Raw genomic sequence first — 23,866 nt, forward strand, 5'->3', positions numbered from 1 at the left:
GAAAAGAGGCACATTTAACCTTTCAGTGTCTTCAAGTCACAACTGAGTGCTTTGGATTTGCATGAGGCTGCTGCTGGGACCTTCTAAGTTGGTCAGTCTTGGTGCCACATGAGGGAGGGTGACAACTTCTAGATCCTAAGAGTGTGTTTTCTGCCTTGCTTTACCTCTAAGTTCTGCTATCTTTATGAAGTGACTTCATCTCTCTATGTCTAGTCCCCTCTCTAAAGTCAGAATAGTAAAAATATCTATCTTAAAGGTTGAAAGGAAATGAAATTTGACAATGTGCTTAAAAAGCACAACCCAGTTTTTGGCACATACAAAGTACTCACTAAAAATAATAATGCTAAATGCCCTTTCCTGTTACCTTTGAAAAATTAATACCTGTGTTACTCTAAATTGAGTTCACATGTCTACTCAACCTGTGACAGGTAAGACTTGAGGGCAACAAAAGAAGGAATCAAGACCACGCTAGCACCACGATTTAGCCCCGGAGACCAACTTTATACTTTGATGCTTGCTAGGAGCTGTACTGTTTCTGTCTCACCCTTGGCTTCGCTCCCATCCTGAACCTGCCTAGAACCACATCACAACATCAGCCTCGGGATAGCATGACGTGAGTGAGCAGCTGGCAAACAAGAGCAGGGCTCGAAGCCACACATGCTCAGGGAGTTGCAGGGTGACCCAGATTCTGGTACATGCCATTTGGAATGACATGGTACTCAGTGTTTTCTGAGCTGGGCATTAAGGGATAAGTAGAGATACCATTCTTCTGTGACAGCTTCTGCTTCACAGAGTGAAGGCTCTCAGAAGCCACAAGCTGCACCTGTAAACCAGCACACAACACTGCTCAGGGGCATGGCCTACCTCCTTCTCACAGGGGTGAGGGAGCCTCAGTGGATAAGCTAATACAAGGGGTGGAGTAGGGGAATGAGGGAGCAGTAAGAGGGGAGAAGGGATGGGGGATGGGGGTCACGGTGGACGGCACACCTCTTGGGGGCGGGACACAATTGTAAGAGGGACTTTATCTAACAAATGCAATCAGTGTAACCGAATTCTTTGTACCCTCAATGAATCCCAAACAATACAATACAATAAATAAATAAATAAATAAATAAAATGCATTTACTTTCCCTTTGCTGAGCAAAGAAAAGGAAGTGGGGAAAGTCTAAAATTGCTTGCCAGTGAAGCAAGTATCAATCAACAAGGAGTAGGTTTCTATGTGCAGAGTTTAGAGCAGTGCTTTTCAACCTTTTCTATCTCATGGCACACTTGAACCTATAGTTAAACTTCTGTAACACTTAAATCATGTTGATAAAAAAAATAAATAAATAAACAAAAGACTATATTTAACGTGCTTTGAACTTCTTTCGAAAATAATTAATGATCTTCAAAAATTTTCATGGCACACCTAAGATCCTCTCAACACACACCGGTGGAAAATCACTGGCCTAGAGACTATGGGTGTGGCTTGAAAGTCTATATGCCCGAGTTCAAACAAGCCTGGCTTTTCCAGTCATTAGCAGTATGGTTCGGAAACCACCTCTACAATTTTCCCATTCATAAAATGAGAATAAACATAAGAGCATGGTAATAAGCTGGGGGAGCTACCCTATAAGATATCAAACTACATTATAAAGTACTTGAGACAGTGTGGTACCAGCACACAGGAAAAAATTGTTCTGTGAAGTGAAAGAGAGCGCCTCAAACAGACCCAAGCATATGTAGAATTCTAACAGGTGCCAGAGGTGGTAGAGCAGGTTGGAGGGGAAAAATGGAACTGCTCAATAAACAATGCTGGGCCAACTGGTTGACATGTTGGAAAAATAAAGTTAACCACATATTTCACATCTGTTACAGAAATTAATTTTGGATATATTAAGAACATCAGAGGGAAACTTTAAAACCTTTTAGGAGAATGTATGTGATCTCCAGACAGAAACATATTAATAAAAAGTACTATTCATAAAGACTGATAAATGCAACTACATTAAAAATAAGAGTGTCTACTGAAAGTGTGGTGGTGGCATAAAGACAAACAGAGATCAATGGAATGGAATTGGCAATCCAAAAATTAATTCTTACTTACTTTATGGTTAATTGATCTTCAACAAGGGCACTAAGGCATATAAATGGGGAAAGAAAACTATTCTCAAAAAAATGGTGCTGGGACATCTGCAAAAGAATGAAGTTGGACCTCCTAACTCATGCCACATACAAAAATGAATTGCAGACCTAAATGTATGAACTAAAACTACAAAATTCTTAGAATAAAACATAGAAGTAAATTTTCATGAATTTGGATCAGGCAGCAGTTGCTTAGATATTGCACCAAAAACACAGGTGACAAAAAAATAGATAAATGGGACACTATCGAAATTAAAAATTTCTGTGCTACAATGATACCATCAAGAGTGAAAAGAAATTTAGAGGTGAAGGAATGCACAGAATGGGCAAAAGTATTTCCAAAGCATATATCTGATAAGAGACTTATTTCCAAAATATATAAAGAATTCATATAAAAGACAAATAAGCCAAATAAAAAATGAACAAAGGATTTAAACAGACATTTCTCCAAAGAAGATATACAAGTGGCCAAGAAGCACATAAAAATAGGCTCAATTTTATTAGTCATTAGGGAAATGCAAAACAAAACCACCATGAAATACCACTTTACACCCACTAGGATGCCTATAATTAAAAAACAAAAACAGAAAAAATGAGATTGACTGCTAATGGGTATATGGTTCCTTTTAGAACAAAATGTTCTACAATTAGACTGTGGTTATAACCCTGGGTTGCATAAGCCTGTGAATATACTAAAAAACATTCAATTATATACTTTAAATAAGTGAACTGTATATATGGTAAATGAATTACAACTCAATAACGTTTTTCGTTTGTTTTAGAGATAGGATCTTACTCTGTCGCCCAGGCTGGAGTGCACTGGCATGGTCATAGTTCACTGTAACCTCACTCCTGGGCTCAAATAATCCTCCCACCTCAGCTTCCTCAGTAGTTGAGACTACAGGTGTGCACACATCACCACACCCAACTAATACTTTTTAAACTTTTTTTGTAGAGATGGGGTCTTGCTCTGTTGCCCAGGGTGGTCTTGAACTCAGAAAGAACCCGGGCTTGGTCTAATTCTCAGCTATTGCTGTCTTAAAACTCTTAATTTTTGCAAGGGGTCCCATACTTTCATCTTGTACTGGGCCCCACAAGTTATGCAGCAGGTCCTGCAAGGGGATGACAGTTCCAGGGACCATTTGTTCAAACCCCAATCACCAAGGCCAGAGTAGATCAATGCCTGTGTCCCAAGAAGCCCTTCCTGTCTGGCTTGGGTTCCAGCCATGCAAGACATAAACCAACTGCATTTATAATGCTTCACTTTGGGTTTCCACACAAGGGCAGGAGAAAATGTAGCCAAGAAGCCATAAAAAGAAAACCACAAATAATGACTGAACTTGTGGGGACAATGCATGCTTTTTGGTTAGTCAGATGTAAGCTAAAACACTAATAAGGTACAATTTTATGCTGGTCAAAGAATAATCTCTCAGAATGACAGAAGTATAATGCATGGAGGCTTAAAGAGGTTGTCCACGCTCTTCCCAAGCATCATGAACCAGAATGCTGGTTGGGCCACGGGTGCTGGAGGGAAGCATTCGCGCTCTGACTCAGCGATAGCGCTTTTGGGAATTTGTCCTGGAAAGAAACACAGAAAGAAAACTTTACATGCCAAAGATGCTCAGGCAGCAGCTTGGCTATGCTGAGAATCTGGGAAGAACCTAAATGTCTAACAGTAAAGGCATTCCATAGCCATTCAGTGAAGAAACATTAAGCCTGCAGGACTGCGGGAAAGTGCTTATGATGTACAGCCATGCAAAAATGGTATTTTTTCGGATCTCAATGATATAAAAAGGATGTTCCTATAAAGGAAAAATACTGACCAAAAACAGGGACCTAAAAACAGTAGTATGAGGGATAATGAAGTTATGGAAACACTGTGATCTTCAACATCTAGAACTTATTGTCTAAATGGTAAATAACCCTTAATAATGACCGTCCAGGGCACAGAATATTGGCCCAGGTGCATCTCAAAAAGTTCAGCCAAAAAACTATGTGTGTTGGGGGACAGAAGAGGAATGGGCTTGGAGAGGGGATTTCACCAGGCAGATGAGCAGCTGCCAAATGGTTAAGGAACTAAGATTCATGCTGCAGAGTCCCCATTCTGTGCTGCTTCTGAGTAAAAATATTCTAAGTGGAGGCAGGTAGCCAGCAGTCCTGACCAGCTGTCAGTTCCGGAAAAACACTGGCCAAAAGGATGCTAGGAACCCCAGGCCAGGACGCACAGGCAACCCAAGGGTGCTGTCCAGGTGGGATACCATTCTCCAAGTTCATGGCCTCCTTCCGCTCTGACACACCATTCAGTGTGAGCAGCTACTATTTCTGAAGATGTGCGTCAGGAGTCATTACTCAACACACACGTCAGAGGGAAGCAGGACATAAAAAGAAATTTATCTTTGGCAGCAAAAAGCCCATAACTTCATCTTTATTCATATTGCTCATCTAGTTAATCAGATGTTGCTGCTGGTCTGAGCTGACTGGCACTTACAGGGAACCCAGGTGTAAGGAGGATGAATCATGTCAGCAGTGGGCAGGGCTGTGCCCTACAGGACATTTTCCTGATGAGGTCAGAGGAAGATGTCCATCCGGCAAACCTCAGTCCCAGTCATGAAGGCCCTTGAGCTTGAACTCAACCCCTTGCAACCAGACTCAGGCCCCTCTCTTCATTTCATGGGCCACCCTGAAGCCTCCTCATTCAGCCTCTCATGGTCCCTCCAAGCTCTACTCTCACTTTGGCCTGTGCTAGGGCCCCTGTGGGAATAGCCATCTTGACCTGCAACTTAAGTAGCCCTTTCTCTCTTTGCTCAGAAGTACCAGAGGTCACTATGTTATCCTCAGGACAAGCCAAACATTGTTCCTGACAAAATGATTTTTTATTTTTTATTTTTTTTGTAGAGACAGAGTCTCACTGTACCGCCCTCGGGTAGAGTGCCGTGGCATCACACGGCTCACAGCAACCTCTAACTCTTGGGCTTACGCAATTCTCTTGCCTCAGCCTCCCGAGCAGCTGGGACTAAGGCGCCCGCCACAACGCCCGGCTATTTTTTTTGTTGCAGTTTGGCCGGGGCTGGGTTTGAACCCGCCAACCTCGGCATATGGGGCCGGCGCCCTACTCACTGAGCCACAGGCGCTGCCCCGACAAAATGATTTTATTAACAGGGCTGTCACATATGGTTGAGCAGGTTGTACATTGCACAACCCTAGGGGGTGCCAATCGTAACAGACACTGTAGATTTGTTTTTATTATTATACATCCAGGAAACATAAGGAAAGAGTATTGTTCTGACAAATCAGTATATTATGATGGTTTTAAATTAAGTAGAAGTAAAGGGTATTAAGGAAGGGTACCCTTTTCTAATTTGTACAAGGTGCCAAGTAGGCCCATGGCAGCCCTGTACATCAACCTGTGATTGTCCAATGAATCAGCTCCCTAGATAGGGCGCTATATTCCCTAGGCCCCTTGAGGCCACTGATGGCAACAGAAGCCTGGCTGCCTGGCTGGGGCAGCCTAGGGCCTGTCACGGGCAGCCTGGAGCCTGTCATAGTCTCTTTACCCCATGCTGCCGAAATCTTCCTCACCGGGCATGCTGTAGCACCAGAAGCTGGCCACAAATGCACAAGATGGTGCCTTCCCCACCAGCTGTGTCTCTTCTCTGCTGTACTTTCCCTTGTGACTCTCTTTCCTCTCTAAGAGGAAAATATCCCCTATATTATAACCCCAAATACAGCACAGCAGCCACCCAGGGGGAGCTCAGGTTGGCACAGACATGAAGGGGGGATTCTGAGTAGCTGGCTCAAAGCACCATGGAAAGCCTGCTGTCTACCTCTCCCATCCCTCCTTCCCCCTCCCCTACCTTGAACTCTCTCTCTACTCTCCCTACCTATGGGCCTGGCTCTGACATACAAGACATTCACATGCGCACAGGTATACTGCCCTCCGGCACCCACAACATGCTGCTTCCCCTACCTTAGACACCCTGACATGCAGCCCACCCCATCCACCCCTCAGCTGGCTGCCCACCCAGGGCCTTCCATGCCGGATCCTTGCACACCGGCAACACCTTTCCTCAGCGCTCATGGACTCCTATGTACCTCAGGCTTTGTGAATATTCCAAATCTCTATGTGGCAAGATGAGCACCTCCTGGGCTCTGAGTTCAGCCAGTTAGGACCATGCCTCGTCCTCTGTTCCTTCCCAGTGGGGGCACCAGTGAGGAGGATAGGAAGGACACGGGCCTGGGAACAAGGTAAGCCTGAGTCTGGCACCCCCATCCTCTGGGCTGGAATCCTTTTACCTAGCTGTGGACACAGCATGTCCCACACAGCTACTGGAACAGAGTAAATGACTGAGAGACACTGTTGGTCAGATTTTCTGCTAAACAGAAAAGACAAATTCTTCTTTCTCCTCTATCACTTACTGCTCTTCACTCTGCCTCAAAAACATTGAAACATTTGAGATTTCTTCCCCCTTGGCATCTAGCTTCTTTCCAGCAATATCACCACTCCTTACATTCCCTAAGCTCTCAGGTTCCATACCAGAAAGTAACTGCCAGATCTACCTGCTATGGCCTCCACTCAGGCCAGGACCTTTGAGGGTCTGACAGAGTCTGGGCCCACAGCCTTCCTGTTGGCCTGACTCTGCCCTTGGCTATCCATTCAGCCAATACATGGTTAAGAGATGGGTGTGTGGGCTCTGGGCCCACTTCTGTCTGTGCAATCTTAAGAAAGACCCCTCTCCTCCTTGAGCTCCAGTCTCCCCATGTGTACAATGATCTGGCCAATAATCATCTTACTTGCTACCCATTAAGCATCCTCTGTGTGCCAAGCCCCTCACATTTCCCTCCCTTACTTCAAGCTACAGAGCAGCCTTGCTCCTGAGATGGGGTAGCTGGGGTGACCTCTGCCACACCATTCCTGGGTATCATCTGCCTCCAAAGACTGGACTTGGACCATGTACACAGTCCCATGGCTGCTTTGGCAGGCTGGCTCCTTCATGGCATTTGTGCAAATTATGGCAGTACAACATTTCTCCCCAACAAGTCTGCTCGTAAAATAACGTGCATGCATATAAGAAACCACACTTAAACTGGGAGGGATCCAAAAAGCAACAACAAGCAGCTACCATGTGCCAGGCAGGACCGGGCATTTGTACATGTATTATTGCCATCAGGTTAATTTGCCAAGTAGAATGCTCACCACCCCATACCAAATGCAAGCAGACAGAGGCTCTGCCATGTCATATATCTATAAGGGAATGTCTTGCTTCCATGGGTCACACTAAGTAACAGTGACCACCGGGTGTGGGGAGGAGGTAAACCAGGTCCTCATTACCATGAAGCCACACATCATCTCCAGAGCTGACAGAGCTGTGCCCTCCTAACCACTCCCCACCTGTCCTTTTTGATCAGACCCATCAGCTGGGCCCACTCTTACCTTTTGCCTATTGTGAGGTCCTGATGCCTGGCTCAAGCCTAACTGAGCACTTGGCCATCCCTATCCTCTACCTGCCCACCTCTCATTCATTCTCTAATATCCAGCTGGGTGTCACCTCCTCTGGGAAGCTCTCTGTGATCTCCTAGCTTTACCTAAGAGCCACACCCTACACCTGAGTGTCCCAGGTTGTTCCAGGGAGCTACTCTTCACAGAGGGCCTAGAAGGGAGAGGGAAGGGGCAGGGGCAGGGGCAGGGAAGATTCCAGCTGTCACTTCTAATCCTGAGTCAGGGAAGTTCCAGTGAACTAGGAGAAAGCCCCAAAGGAAGAACAGGAGGCCGAGGACCCCAGATGAAGAGAAAACACTACCCAAGGATGCTCCTTGTCCCTCGGCCCCAAATGGATATTCTCTCCAATCACTTTGAAGGTGGTGGGTTGGTTACAAATGTCATTTATGCAAAAGTGCTTAGGGCTGGTGGGGAGAGAGGTGCATTACAGATGCAGGTGAAACCTAGCTTTCACTTTTGGGAGCTTATAACCTTGAGGAAGATAAGGCTTGCATTTTAAAACCCAGGTCTGTTGCAGAAGGAGCCTAGGAGAGGTCTGAGGGAGCTGGAGGTTGGGGAGAAGCTGCGGGAGGAACCAGAATGGGTGTTGGGCCTGCAAAGATTAATCTGATTACATGGGGGAGCAGGGACATTGGGCCCAGTGGGCAGAGTGAGATTGGCCTGGGAAGGTTGTGAGGCTAGGCCCACGGAGGTGGCATATGTTAATCCCTGGACACTGGGAAGCCACTCTGCAGATGCAAGGAAAGTGATTAGAGCAGACAGCCAGTCCCTTGCTTCAGGCCTTATTCCTTCCTCCCAAGACCCCCAGCAAAAGCCAAATGTAGGGAACATAAGACCAAGCACTTTGGCAAGCCATCCCCCAAAAGACCCTACTTGTAACTTTCTGAAGGACCTTATATCCTGGGTCAATTCTCAGCTGAGGTTCCATGAGGCTCCTCAGAGAATGGTACCTGTCCCAGCACTCAAAGATCTAAAATTACCTTACCAAAATAACAGGCCTTCAGTACATTCAAGTACATGGCACTCATACCATAGCCACACACAGAGGCTGCCACATGCTTGCCACTAAATTTGCTGAGGGCCTATCCAAAAACACCTCTACCCTGCCTGACCTGGTATGCTCACCCTGGATGGCCCATGTTGGCTGTCATCACCCCTGATGCCCTTCTGTTTCTGTGACAACACCCCCCACCCTGTCATTTGCTAAATTCAGTTCAGCTTTCTCCACTGGGCAAATCAGAGCTGGTCCTAGGAAATGGAGGTTGCCTCATATGTAAGCAGAGGACTTTTGAGGCCACAAATGAGAAAGTAACAACTCCAGCAGTGCCATGGGCAAGGCATGGGGTTCTGCTCTTATTCTCTGTTTTCAGCAATTTACATTCTAACCAGAAAGACACTTGAACTCAAAATGAATCTGCTCACACACACAGGTGTACACACACATAGCAAAGAGGTGAGACGCCAAGGGCTGAAGTTGGCCCTTTCAAAAGACCCCCAAATGAACATTTCCCCCTCTGTGGCTCTCCAGACCTTGTATGAAGAACAGAGACAGAGACTCAGATAAATAGGCTCACTGATAGATTGGTATGGACAGGTACATATTATCTCATTTCAACCTCCCAGCAACCTTGCCAAATAAGCATGTATAATGCCATCTTTTAGATGAGGAAAATGAAGACCAAAAAGGTTAAGAAGCTATGGTTTGAAAGTGCAATTTATTGCCTGTCAATGGTCTCCCCAGGGCTCCCTCTCACCTGCCCAAGTCTGGGAGCAGAGTGGAGCCCTAGAACCTCTTTTAACCTATTCTTCTGTTTATAAGCGTGAGAGCAGAACTGAGGCTCATTGAGGGGGAGGGACTTGCCCAGGATCACATAGCTTGGCATCAGGCTCCTGACAACCCGGCTACATAATGGGACCTGTAGAGTAGGAGCCTATGTGATGAACCTCTACAAACCCAGACACTGTCCTGACACTGAAATGGTTACCACCCATGCCTCAGCCCCTGGTCCCTTGGGCAGACAGCAAGTCCAGCCCCTGCACAAAGATGGGCTCAGGCACATGATACAATTTCACTAAAACCCTTTCCTAAGGGGAAACTTGTCTCCAGTGACCCTTCACTAAAATATCCTTCATTGTGTATAAAAGAGGAGGCCAGATTTACCCCATCTGCATGCTGGGGAGGGCTCTATGCCCATACAGTGTAAGTGATCAGCTGGTTCCCACCTTCCAAAGCTGACAGGTAATTGCGCCTCCTGTAGCCCCCAACTGTATGTTTTTTGGCCAACATCTAAAAACTGGAAGAGTCCTAGTTTCTCTTGAAATAGTGTTCTGACCTTTCCAAGCCCACCTTCACACATGGCACCCCAGGGACACACTCTCCTGTTTGCCCAGGGCCTCAGTCGGGGAGGCTGAGTCCTGGCTGCTCTTGACTGCTGTGTTGGCCTCCTTGCATGGGTGTAGCAAGCTCTGTTCCAGTCCCTGTTCTAAGCGTTATGCCCACCAACACACCTGAGCTGCCTCCTTCCCAGATCCACTGTGCAGAGCTGGACACTGACAGGAGGGGAATAAGAAGGCTGGTCTGCAAGAGGTCTGGCCCTCAAAGAGGCCACACCGTCACCACTCTGGAAGTGCAGTTGCTCTGGTCACACCTGAGCTTCCAAACACAGGTGAGCATTCCCCCACAACCAAGCAGAATGCTAGCAGACAGCAGGCCCAGTGCTTCCTGTTAGCAGCAAATCTTCCAGACAACAGCAACCAAGATAATCATTAGGCAGGCCAAGAGAAGAAAAACGACATAACGTCTAGTATGCATTTTCTTTTTCTTTTTAAATTAACTCCAAAATTCTCTCTCAGAATAAATCCACCCAAACTGATAACAGAAACATCATCGAAACTTTGCATGAAGAATATAACTGCTTGGGTGGCACCTGTGGCTCAGTCGGTAAGGCACCGGCCCCATATACCGAGGGTGGCGGGTTCAAGCCCGGCCCCGGCCAAACTGCAACCAAAAAGTAGCCGGGCATTGTGGCAGGTGCCTGTAGTCCCAGCTACTCGGAAGGCTGAGGCAAGAGAATCGCTTAAGCCCAGGAGTTGGAGGTTGCTGTGAGCTGTGTGAGGCCACGGCACTCTACCCTGGGTCATAAAGTGAGACTCTGTCTCTACAAAAAAAAAAAAAGAATATAACTGCTTTAGAAATGATATTATATCCAAAATAAAAACTGGAAATTAAGACCAATCCTCTAAAACCAGAAAACACACATACAAAATTGCCTTACAAGTTTCTTTAAAGGACTGTTAAGATGGAGCCATAACATCGGCTCCTAATGAAATAAATTTCAAATGCTACAACTGCAACACCCTAAGACTTGTATGGTGTTTTCAGAGGAGTTCACATGGTTAAATGTGAGTCCTGAGTTGACACTTGAAACTTCCATGAACTTGGAATGAAACCAAACTTCAGGAAGCCATTAGCATAACCAGTCAGCAGGCAAAGTTAATTACAAGGCTTATTACAAATCAGAGGGTGTTAATTTCCAAAAGGAGCCGTTTCTAGTATGTTCCTGTTAAGTGAAATTAACTGCCTCTGTGTCTTTTAGGTCTACAGGGTTAAAGAATACTAATTTCCTCCAGTTTCACGTTATTTAATAGGAACTTTCACCAAGGTAAACACACCAAGTTTCACTCGCTCAAAATCTCCAACAAAGAAGGCTTCAAGAATCCAGAATTGCAGGTGAGGGCTTAGAGAGTTTACAAGGCTTCAATTTAAGACAGCTAAAGTTTCCCCCCAGTGCTAGGAAGGGCCCCCTGGGCTTGCATGCCTGCACACCCCATGGCGGTCATTCAAGATCACCACCGTGGGGAGAGGGAGCTTGCTTAAAGGCAGGCAGCCACTGGGAAGGGTCGTGTACTTAGCAAACACTACTGGTAGCCCGAGGACGAGGTCGCTGTGGGCAAAGCAGCAATTCTGCAGGGGCTCCAGGGGCATGAGGGGGCCCCAGGCTGACTACGGAGAAAGAGAGGTAGATAGGTGGATTAAATACCGACCGCCGTGTCCCCCCTTCTCTTCAGAAGGATCTGTTCTAGATTAAATTTCGTTGCCTTTCTGGAGAGGTTAATCAGATGAACATATCTGTAGTCGCAGCCCCCTCTCCAAAATGCCCCACACATGAAGCAAGTCCGGGGTGCACACCCACAACAGCACTTTGTGTGCGGGGACAGGGGTTCCCTGAGGCTTCCCGCGCTCCCCATGCCGCAAGGAGTGACATCAGAGGTTCGCGTGGACTATCATGCAGCAAAACCCAGCTCCGGACGTGCATGCGCGAGGAGCCGGGCTTCCCTCCGGGCGGAAGCCGACGACACTAACCCTTTTTAAGTTTATTCAGGCAGCCGGAGCTGCAGAAGGAGCACACGGAGGCCGTCTCCCAGCAGCCGCTTCCCTTCATCCCCGCGGCGGGCCGGCCTCCGAGTGGCTGGGCGCTACATGGCGCCGGGTCCCGAGGACTTGCACGGACTTGCGCAGAGCTCGGCGGGCCGCCCGGCGGAGGCGGTGGGCACTCGCGCTCCCGCTCCCGGCTTCGCTTTACCACAATGCACCTCCGCCGCCCGCCGCCCGCCGCACGGGCCGGTTAACTCTGTCGGCGCCGCGGGGGCTGAGCGCGAGCTGTGGCGCGGCCTCCTGGTCCCCTTACGCCTGCTCGCCGGCACGACCCCGCTGGCACCCGGGATATGGGGCGCCGGGCGGGCTCCCCTTTTCAACGTCACATGAAAATCCAAGCGAAGGTGCCGCCCCCTGCAGCACCAGGCTCACTGTTGCTTTATTTCGAAGGGAAAGATGCCCTTGAGAGCAGAGGAGCACGTGGGAAATAGGGATGGCTCAGGGCCTTATGGTGATTCCAGTGAACTGGGGTCACCTCTGGGACCTGGCCACCTTCTGACCCCACTGCAGCGGTTGGTGCACCTGTGTTCAGCCACCTGCAGCCACTTGGCTAAGGGCCGGGAGGAAGGCAACAGGGCCCAACGGAGCTGGGCTCCCTTGACTGCTGCCACAGGGCACGAGGCATCTGCTAACAAACGGGTCTCTGCCCAGATCTTTTAACACACTTCTCTGTGGGAAATGTAATTGGCATCACACACCCAACTGTCCAAACCTGAGTCCCCAGGGCCCCCTGGGACTTGCTCCAACCCCTTCCCTCCAGTCCTTCCCACACTCCATCCTCCCAATTTCTGGGCCAGAAACCCTGGGGACATCCTTGACTCCTCTTTCTCTTAGATACATATCCAGTTGGTCATCAGACTACAGCTAAGTATCCCACAGTTCCTCACCAACCCCACATTGCCCCCAGGCCTACCCTCATCTTGCCTGTGGACTCTTACAAAGTCTCCTTACAGGCCCTCGTGCTCCCACTGTGGCCCTAAGGAGTCTACGCTCAATACGACAGCTGAGATCCTGTTCCAAGTATATCAGACTCTGGCACTCTTCCCTCCTGTGTTCCCTCCTTTGCTCTAAAATGTGGCACAACACCCACTCAGCTAAAGTTTGTATATGTATATTGGGGTATGTGTGTGTGTAGCCCAGTGCTGGAGGCAACAAGGACACAGTTGCCTGAAGCACTGAAGGCAGCTCCAGAAACTAGTGTGAGGCCTCTAGGGACAAGGCAAGTACAGTAAGAACCACAAGCACATCCATATCCTGCCACACAGTAAGATGAATTGGACTCATCACAAGTGAACAATGGGAAGAAGGAAGGAAACTTGGTATCCAATGCCATTTTTGCAAAAATAAAGCAACCTAAGAGTCTAACACAGAAGGTAGATTTCATCAACTTTATTTCATAAACTTCATGGATTATTAGAGAGCCATTTAGACTTACAGATGTGATGATACCACAGAAATACGACACTCTCCTTAAAAACAAAATGCTAGAAGGCAAATCAGGCGGTATGTATGAAAACTATGCATAAACAGACCCATTAAAACAAAGGATCACAGGCTCGGTGCCCACAGCACAAAGGTTACAGCGCTGGCACCGAGGCTGGTGAGTTCGAACCCAGCCCTGGCCAACTAAACAACGAGAACTGCAACAACAACAAAAAATAGCTGGGCATTGTGGTGGGCGCCTGTAGTCCCAGCTACTTGGGAGGCTGAGGCAGGAGAATCGCTTAAGCCCAAGAGTTTGAGGTTGCTATGAGCTGTGACACCACAGCACTCTACTGAGGGTGACATAGTGAGACTCTGTCTCAAAACAAACAACAACAACAACAACAACAAAAGGATCACAGGTGAATTTCCTCAAGTCTGGGCTTCTGGTGTGTCTTGAGCTTCTTTCCTTCCCAGGACCTAGCGCACCAGACTGTAGCTTCCTATTTACTTGTCTGTCTTCTTGCACCAGACCGTGAACTCCTTCAGGGCAGAGACTGTTGGCCATTTCTCACTGTTCTTAGCCTCCAATGTGGAGCTAAGCATATATTAGGTGTGCAGGGATAACTAGATCAATGACTTGATGACAGCAACTTAAGTACTCATCAAAAGTCCCATCCTCCCGCCTCCCTTCCATCACTGCCCTTCCAGTGTGCATTTCTAGTGCACACCCCTCCACAGCCCCCTTCTCTCTCTGCTCCCTGCCCTACCTTTTACTCAATGGGAACCAGATTCTGATGGTGGCTTCCTGACTTGAATTGGCCACAGTCCTCAACCACTGGGACTTAGGCTTTTCACTGATGAGCTCGTGTCTGGAGAATCAAGTTCTCCAAGGGTCTGTCACACATCCTTGTGTGGATATCTGAAGAATGAAGCCCTTTAAAGTAGCAGTGTACTAAGAATAGCCACACTTAGATGCTGACTGCCATCCTCATTAATAAATGATTTTGTGCCAAAGCCAAAGAATTCGAGAGCAATTTATGATAATGTGTTGCTAGGCAATTAAAATAAACTTCTGAGGGAAAAAATTCAATTGACTGTTGATTATTTTAGAGCAAAAAAAAAAAAAAGTGGAATGAGAGGAGAGTTTGAGTTTCAGATCAGTTTGAATAAAGGAAATAAAGGGGATAATACCTGCCCATGTATGCCCTTTCCTTTTCAGGGCAGCAGAAGCACAGTGCCTGGCAGACTGTGTCCTGCATGTACAGGCTGTGGTGGCATTCCTGTATATGCATTTGGAAAGGGCAGGCTGCCCACAGACTAGGTCACCTGGAGGACCTGGGTGGACATTTGGGGTCAGTCCCACCAGGCAGGTCTGAGAAGATTGGTTTCTTCTCAGTCCCTATTTAATTGCTATGTCAGTTATTAACCAAAAGGCCTTCTGCTTGTTGAACTATGAATATTACTTGCACCAACAAATCTGTCAAGATAAAGAGCTGGAATTCCCAAGGGATAATTGTTCATTTTTTTAGTCTTCAATTCTTTCTTTTTAAGAAAGTGACAACAAAAGGAATTGAAAATACAAATCTAGGCTCGGCGCCTGTGGCTGAAGCGGCTAAGGCGCCAGCCACATACACCTGAGCTGGTGGGTTCGAATCCAGCCTGGGCCTGCCAAACAACAATGACGGCTGCAACCAAAAAATAGCCAGGCAGGCGTTGTGGCGGGTGCCTATAGTCCCAGCTACTTAGGAGGCTGAGGCAGGAGAATTGCTTGAGCCCAGGAGTTGATGATGCCACAGCACTGTACCCAGGGCGACAGCTTGAGGCTCTGTCTCAAATAAATAAATAAATAAATAATACAAATCTACTGCAGAATGTTCCTCCTTCTCTGATGGTTGTTAAAGCAACACAAATTAAAGTAGCCCTGACATACCTCATATTAAAATTGTCAAAAGCAGGCTGGGCAGTAGGTCAGTGGTTAGAGTACCGGCCCTATGCACCAGGGATAGTAAGTTTTGAACTTAGCCTCACCCTGCTTAACAAAAAATAAAATTGTCAAAACTGTATTAAATTATTAATACCTCTGGTGAGATTACAGTGAAGCTAACATCCTCACTTGTTGCTGGTGGCATGGGACATCAGGATACTTATTCCATAAAGTGGTGTAACAGCTAGTCAAGGAGCCATTATGCTACTGCTGCCCTGAACGTCCTTTCCCTCAGGAAATAATTCAAAAGAAGCAAAAAGCTTTCTGTACAAAGACATTCATTGCATCACTACCTGCAATAGCACAATAGGAGACACAAATGCTGAATGGTGTGAAGATGATTTAAAACATTAGTGTACATCAACTCAGTGGAATATTATACAGCCATTAAAATGATCATTATAAAGACAGGAAGACTGTCGCCTATAATGTGAAATAAAAAAGCCAAGAGCATGAAGTATTATGTTTCAATAGAGTCCAGAGATGAGAAATACAGGTGTATATTTGGGGGTGGGGAAGGGAGGGCAACATGCAAAAATAAAAAAAATAAAAAAACAGCTTTGTAAGGGTATGAGATTCGATTATTGAGAAATTTGCTATATTCCAAATACTTTTTTATCTTACCGGGCAATGTTTCCCATAGCAACTGCAAAAATGTAACAAGTAACAATTCAATTAACTGAATTATTATTTGAAACCCTTTCTCAAGAGGATAAGGGAGGTGCAGAAGGGCCTGCAGGGAATAGATGGTACGCTCAGGAAGCCTAAGTCTGAAACCTGGGATAGTGGGGCTGTGGACTGGTGATCAGGAAGTCAAGGCAGTGGAGCCCAAAGAGTTTTTATAACAGTCAGGCTTGGGGAGGCCTGGGCTTTGGAGTCAAATGCATGAGTCTGAGCTCAGATCTATAACCTGCACACTGGGTGAAGTGCACTTCCTTGACTGTCATCCAGACATGATGCCATCTCCTTATGGGTCGGAATTGTGTCCCCCCACCAAAGTCACATGTTGATGTCCAATCCCCTACTTCAGAATGTAACTATTTGTGAAGACAGGGCCTTTAACGAAGTAATTAAGGTAATATGAAATCACACAGGTGGGCCCTAATCGGTGTGTCTAGTGTCCTCAAGAGGAGAGGAGGACATAGACAACATACAGAAGGAGGGGCCGTGTGAGGACATAACAAGAAAGCAGCCATCTGCAAGCCAAGGAGGCCTCAGAAGAAACGAGATTTGCTGACACTTTGTCTTGGACTTCTAGCCTCCAGAACCATAACAGAACAAATTTGTGTTGTTTAAGCCACCCAGGCTGTAGTATTTTGTTACGGCAGCTTCAGCTGGGCCAATACCTCCTTACGAGAAGCTGTGAGGCTGGCATCACCACCATAACAGACACTCAAAACTCATCTGTGAAAAGTGAGCCACGTAAGTGATAGGGTGCCAAGTGTTCCCAAAACCAATGCCCCATACAAGGCCTGTGCTAGAAGTCAATCGCGATATCCATCAAGGAGTTAGTTTAACTGTGATTTTCAAGAATGACTACAAAGCCCCTCAAAGACAGCCTCTCCATAATCCTTGTAGCAGTTGGGGTGAGGCTGGGTGGAAGAGACAAAATGACTATATAGCTGGCAAAGGTGAAGTTCACTGAAGCTGAAGAGTCTTGTTCAAAGTCAAAGAGCAATTCAAGACCACAAAAATATCAAGAATGGAACATTTTAAGCTTCTAAGCTCCATTCTCCCCGCACTATGAAAAAATAAGTCTTTGATTGACAGATCTAACTACATAAACGTTTAGAAATTCTATAGCACCACAGCCACCGAAATAGTTCAAAGATAAGAAACAAGGAGAAAATGCTTGGAAAATATATAAGCAATAAAGGAGAAGTAACCGTAACTAGAACAAACTTCTATAAATCAGCAATTACATTCACTAATACCCAGAGTCAAATGGCAATGAGCATGAATATATAAATTGCAACATATATATGATTGGTCCATAAACAGATAAAAGTATATGCAATGGTAATAAAGGAAATGCAAAACAGAGCAAATAAATGCCTTTTCGTTCATCCATCAGAGCAACAAAGAATAAAAAGAATGAGGGGGTAGCCTCTGTGGACAATACCTGCTGTTGGCTAACATAAATTTATACATTTTTTTTTTGGCTGACACTTTGATCTGTTGATATTTATCATGTACGTGTCCTCGTAACTTAGCAATTCCACTCCTAGCAATCTATGCTGTGGGAAAGCACAAAGATGCGTGTAGAAGAAGGTTCACTATGACACTCTCCGGAATAGTAATCAGTATAGAACATTGTTGTTCACCCAGAAGGAAATGATTAAATAAATTATAATGCACTGTAGGATTCTATGCCATTCTTCAAAAATGAGGTCGGTGTATTTGTATCAATATGTAGAGATCTCCAAATATATTGGTAAGGGAAAAGCAAGCTCCTTATCAATATGTACAATATGATCTCATTTACATATGTGTGTGTACCCACATGTCTACACGTTTACATATGTGTGTGTACTTAATGGCTTTGTACACACTAGGGAAAAGATCGAGAAAAGTCCCACGTTAGCAAATTGGTGTGTTTATCTTTTGGAAGGGGAGTGAGAGGAAGGGAGATCATGAAAGATGACTAAATTTTATGGTTATCTTAGAATTATTTAAGTACTTTGTGATTTTGTGTTTCCTCAGTAATCCCTCAACAGTATGACCAGAAAGAATGTGCAAGAATCAATTCCTGCTCAGGTTGAAACTTGTGGTGCCCTTTGAGCAACTCTCTAATGGTGGAAGGTCAAGCATAAAGGAGGGTACATAACAAGTGAGTTTGGGGGCAGGTGGGCCCAGAAGTCACATCAGAGAAGCCACCACATCAGTGCACACGGACCAACCTGGCAGGCAGCAATCAGAGAGGGGCTGGATCATTTGGCGCACCCGTGGCACAATCCCCATGAGGCGGAGGAGCAGAGCCGCCCAGGGTGACGGGCCCTGTAAAGAACGGACACAGCTGCAACCAGGTGTAGGAGGCAGAGGTTCAAGTATAGCACCTGTCATCCAGCCAGGCTGCAGGCCTCCTCTCACCTTGTGCTACCTGGCTGCTGGCAGAAGCTTACAGGCATGGACACCAGCGACCTTGAGATTAACGACTATGGCTGCTCAGGATGTGGCCCAGGAGAGGCTACCCACACAGGTCTCCAGGCAGCCACCTGAGTTCACCTCCCCAGGCTTGCTCATGGCAGCATGGTCCAGAGAATGTATGCAGAGGCGCCAGAAATAGAGAGAGGCTGTCACAGGCAAGTGCTGACAGAAGATACAGGGAAGGCAAGAAATGGCAGGTGCATTGCTGCTTAGGAGAGTCATTTCTGAATCCAGTGGCCCTGCCAGATACCTTTTTTAAGGCCCTTCCTATGGCAAGCCTCAGTCATACTAGCCACCCCTCTTTGAAACTCCCTGCTTCCTGGTCCTCCAGACATACACCCACTGTCCTCCAACCTTATCTGTCCCTATTGTCAGGCAGGAATCAGTCTTCATCCCTATTTCCTTCCCATTCCATGCAGGGGCCCAAGTGCTGGTGTCCACACCCATCGCTCCATGTCCCATCTCCCTGTTCATGTGTCCCTGCTGAGCACCAGCACGATTCTCTTCTCCAAGCGTCTCCTGGTTGTCCCCTACACTCCATCTGTCCTCACCTGAGCCCAACATCTCTCCTCCGCTCCTCATGACAACCTTTCCCTCTCCAGATAATTCTTTCTGTCCCTAGGCACTAGCTGAAGACTGGGTAGGATCCCGGGGTTTCTCCTGCTCCTTGAGCCCCTACATGCAGTGGATCCCCAAGTCCTTCAAAATCATTTACAAATCCACGCTCTCTTCTCTACCTCAATCCACCACTACCCCCCACTCACTTCTGAGATCTCGGCTTCCACGTTTACCTCTTCAAATCCATCCTCCATGACACTACAGAGACAACTTATTGAAAATAACATAGGCTCCCTATCATTTCCCATCCATGGCTTTCTGGTATTGACAGTAAGAGGTTCAAGTTAAAACTCCTTTACGAACCACAGCTGATCAGGAGATAGGCCTTGTGGGCCTCAGTACTCTGCTCTGGGCTTTGGCTCCACTGGCTGCTCCCTCCCTCCCCCAGTCTTTGCTCACCTTGCCTGAACTGACCTGTTTTGCTTTCCCTTGGCTGACTTTGCTCCTCTCTGAACACTCCTCTCCTCCTCCAGGGAGCCTTCCTTGACAGGTGCTATAAACTTGAATTATATACAAAGCATGTGTGATCCTTTTTTTTTTTTTAATTTATTTTTTACATTTATTTATTTATTTATTTAGACAGAGTCTCACTTTATCACCCTCAGTAGATTGCCATGGCATCACAACTCATAGCAACCTCCAACTCCTGGGTTTAGGTAATTCTCTTGCCTCAGCCTCCCGAGTAGCTGGGACTACAGGCGCCTGCAACAACGCCTGGCTATTCTTTTGTTGCAGTTTGGCTGGGGCTGGGTTTGAACCCACCACCCTCGGTATATGGGACCAGCGCCCTACTCACTGAGCCACAGGCGCCGCCCACGCACGTGTGATCTTATAGCTGCTCTGTGAGTGCGCACGCACACCCTGCCTCAGTGGTTACTTTAATGAGTGTATCTGTGAACTTGCTTTTTAATTAAATGGCATTTCATAATGCTAATCCCTTCACCACTCCTGCAGGCACGTTCCTTTCCCGAGGCTGGAAGGCTGTTTGGAGGAGGGCCCTTCCTCATCACATCCTGCCATGTGTCCTTCCTGCTGCACTTACCACACTGACTCAAAGGTCTGCTCGGGTCTGTCTCCCAGCAAAATGGTTAGTACTAGGAGGGCAGGGAATGGGTCTTAATCACTGTATTCCTTTCATAGGACTGCCAAAAACTGGTAGCTTAAAACACCAGAAGTTTATCCTTTCACAGTTCTGGAGGCTAGAAGTCTAAAATTAAGGTGTTAGCAAGTCCATGCTCTCTCCAAACGCTCTATGTCCAAGCTTCTTCTTTTTTCTTCTACCAAGAATTGCCTTTGGCCACACATTAAATAAATAAATACTAATGAAAGCTGATTAGCAAAAAAAGGCACATGCTTACTTTTCATGGTATCTGACACCACAGATAAACAAAAAAAGTCCTCACAAAATCAGCATGTGGCCTGCAGCCCACAGATTGGACACCCCTGCTCTAAGGAATGATCCTCCCCTGCCTCTTCCAGCTTCCAGCAAACCCAGGTGTTCCCTAGTTTGTGGCAGCATAACTCTAACCTCTGCCTCTGACTTCATGGGGTCTTCCATTCTCTGTCTCTTTATGTGGCATTATCTGCTTGTGTACCTGAATCCAAATTTCCCTCTTCTTATGGGGACATCAGTCATATTAGATTAGGGCTTACCCAAATAACCTCATCTTGATTACAACTACTAAGATTCTATTTCTAAATAAAGTCACAGTCACAGTTATAAGGGGTTAGGATTTCAACATGTGTTTTTTTGAGTGGGAGGGACACAATTCAACCCACAACCCTCATTTTGGTATTACTGGTGCCCTACACTGTACCTGACCTGCAGTAAGACTCAGCTGAACCCTGTGAATGACAGAGCAAGCACGTGCTGGGTCTTGGCAGGGGAAGAGAGCTCAGGGGAGGAAGGTACCTTGGAGGAGGTATGGGAAAGGATGGGACACATCCAGGTGGGAGGAAGAATACTGCATGGGGGGAGCCCCCCGCTGCTGCTGCAAGAGAGAGAGAGAGGCCACGGCTCTGTGTTTTGCAGTGCAGGGAGCTGGGGTGGTGTGCAGAAAGGCCTTCCAGGCTGGGCTGAGACATCTGTGCTCATCCTGGAGGCAGCAGCAGGCCACGAAAAGGTCATTAGGAAAGTAGTGACAACAGCAGAATCCATGTTCCCAAGAGATTAATCTGCCTGAGGCACACAGGGGTAAGTCTAAAAGGGGCCCCAGGGGTGCCCCAGGTTGAGGGATATTGCCAAAAGTCAGCCAATAATGAGGAACTGACTCAGGGCAGTGACAGCATGGCCTGAGGGAAGGGACAGAATTCAGAGAAAATGTGGCAGGAAAACGGACAGGGTATGGCCTCAGGAGGCAAGGAGAGGACGGAGCTAAGGGGCTGGGGTTCAAGGTGGGAGACATAGGTAGAAAAAGACCAATAATTGAACGTGGCGGCTGAGGGAAAGGAGCGTGGCTACTTGAACGGTGCAGAGGTTAGCATCATGAAATGCCGCTCAATTAAAAAAGTAAGCTCATGGGTACACCCATTAAGTAACCACTGAGGCAGGGTGTGTGTGCACACGCAAAGCAGCTATAAGAGATCACACACACTTTGTAAATAATTCAAATTTATAGGCAACAAGAGCATCTTTTTATATTAGTGCCTGGTACCCAGGCTGTTAGCAGTGGGTGCTTTTGGAGAAAGGTCTCAAGTCAAGGGAACTATAAAATCAACCAAATAACCTTTAAATTATCTCATCACTCCAGGGAAAATGGAAATCAACATAGTCTGCAAATGACAACCATGTACCAGCAGGGGCCAGATGGAGATGCCTGGGATTGGAGGTGGGGGGAGCTGTCCAGCTCAGTGGCATCCCTGTGATCCAGGGAGGCCCCTGGACTTAGGAAGCCCTTTCTGACAGAGCCGCCCAAGCAACCCACAGAGATACTATGGAGCAGCCCATTAGGAGGGGGCTTCTGTCCAGGGTGGAGGAATAAAGACTCAATCCTAACCTTTATACCTCCATGAATGAGTCATTTCCTTTCTGGGCCTCGGGATCTTCATTCATATTATGAGAGGTTGGCCTAATTGATTTCCAAGACCCCTTCTTCCTCTTTCAGCTCTGTTTACTGCAGTGGCTGCTGCCCTTGCTGCTGAGGTCACAGTCCCATCCACAGGTGGAGACTGGGTGCTGTGGTATGCCAAGAAGGAAAGCTACCTGACACTAACGTCTCCTGATATGATTTGCCCAACTGGCCTTAACCCCTGCTTATTCCTCCTCCTCTTGCCCCACAATGGGTGCTGTCACCTCAGTGCGGGGAGACAGCACCAACTGGACTGTGGGCCTGAAAATTGGGGTGACTTTGGCTGTGTTGCTCCCCCTTTCTGTGCCATCAGCTGATCTGTGAGGCCCTCTCATCATGCTGGAGAGGCAGGTGCCCAAGGTCCGAAGACCTAACCTCTCTGAGCCTCAGTTTCCTCATTTGTGTAAGAAGGATGATAATGGTTCTCATCTCACAGGGTCCTTGTGATGACTGAGTTACTGAAGAAAGCCTGGCCTAAAGCAAGCACCCGCCCACGGTCAGTTCCACAGTATACCACAGGGCACACAGGACAGAAGTCGGAGGGGAAGATACACATATTGCTGGAGGAAACGAGCACCAGAAAGACAGACCTCAGGAGGGGCAGCAGCAGCCTCTCTCTGCAACAAAAATTCCCTTGCCATGAAGCCTTTCCTGGAAGGGGTTTCTCTGAAGAGGGACCCCACTAGGCCTGTGGCATTTAGGCTTCATTTCTCCTAGAGGGAACAGTTCCTTTGTCCTTTTGCTCCACTGCTGGCTAGCAAAAGTCCCTGCATCATAGCAGACCCAAGGACAGTATCTACCTTGGGAATGCCACCTCCAGCAGGACCAGGCTACCTTGAGGTAAGCCGCGAGTCCTTTCTTGGTCTTAACAGTTTGAGTATACACGCAAATTTGAGAGGATTTTTGTGTACACATTCATGTTCCTTTAATACACAGTGGAGGGAGACAATGGCAAGAAATATTAAGAATATTATTGAGCTAATCTTAATTCAGGTACTGCTGTCTCTGTTATAAATGATAAAATCAAGGCTTATAGAGGCTAAGTCATGGCATACAGTAAATAACGGGTTAGAATCAGAATTTAAATTCAGGTCTCTCGATCTACAAAGCTGAACTTCTTTTCACACAGCTCTTATCACCATTGCTAATGCTCATTATCATACAGAAACCCAGCTGCTTTCACCAAAATGAAATTTGTTCTATTGTCAAATATTCATCACCACATCTTTATTTTCTGCTTTAAGAAATCCAGATAGAAAGATTCTGTTCATATTTTTTCATACACATTTTATAACCACGTATACATGTAGATTTGCATGTGATACAACCAAGTTAGGACTTCTGAAGCAGGGTGTGAGCAGAGACTGCAAGCTGGATCTGCAACAGTGTATCAATCACCCAGGGTCAACCTCAAATACCATTATCCTCAGTTACAGAGGAGAATCTGATCCCACCTTAATTATTGAGGAGGTTTTAAGTTGCTCAGACTATGGGTAAAAATAGGTATCGTGATTGCATTACAGGTATGGAGCATGCTAAATTGTGTAAATATGTATTTTTTTCCTGAC

The 23,866-nt window shown here is 46.7% G+C and overlaps 1 protein-coding gene across 6 annotated transcripts in view; it reads right to left on the reverse strand.

The window, feature by feature from the left end:
• OSBP2 (oxysterol binding protein 2) overlaps positions 1-23,866 on the reverse strand; it is a 191,451-nt gene that overhangs the window by 62,846 nt on the left and 104,739 nt on the right. The window contains exon 1 of one of the 6 annotated variants that reach the window (XM_053586848.1): positions 11,985-12,285. The exons of the other annotated variants lie outside the window; for them this stretch is intronic. Within the exon in view, the coding sequence (XP_053442823.1) occupies positions 11,985-12,063 (79 nt within the window). The 5' untranslated portion in view covers positions 12,064-12,285. Of the gene's footprint in view, positions 1-11,984; positions 12,286-23,866 lie in introns of those variants that run through there. 6 annotated transcript variants of the gene reach the window in all.

This window comes from Nycticebus coucang, chromosome 4 (genome assembly GCF_027406575.1).
Source record: "Nycticebus coucang isolate mNycCou1 chromosome 4, mNycCou1.pri, whole genome shotgun sequence".
NCBI classification, from domain to species: Eukaryota; Metazoa; Chordata; class Mammalia; order Primates; family Lorisidae; genus Nycticebus; species Nycticebus coucang.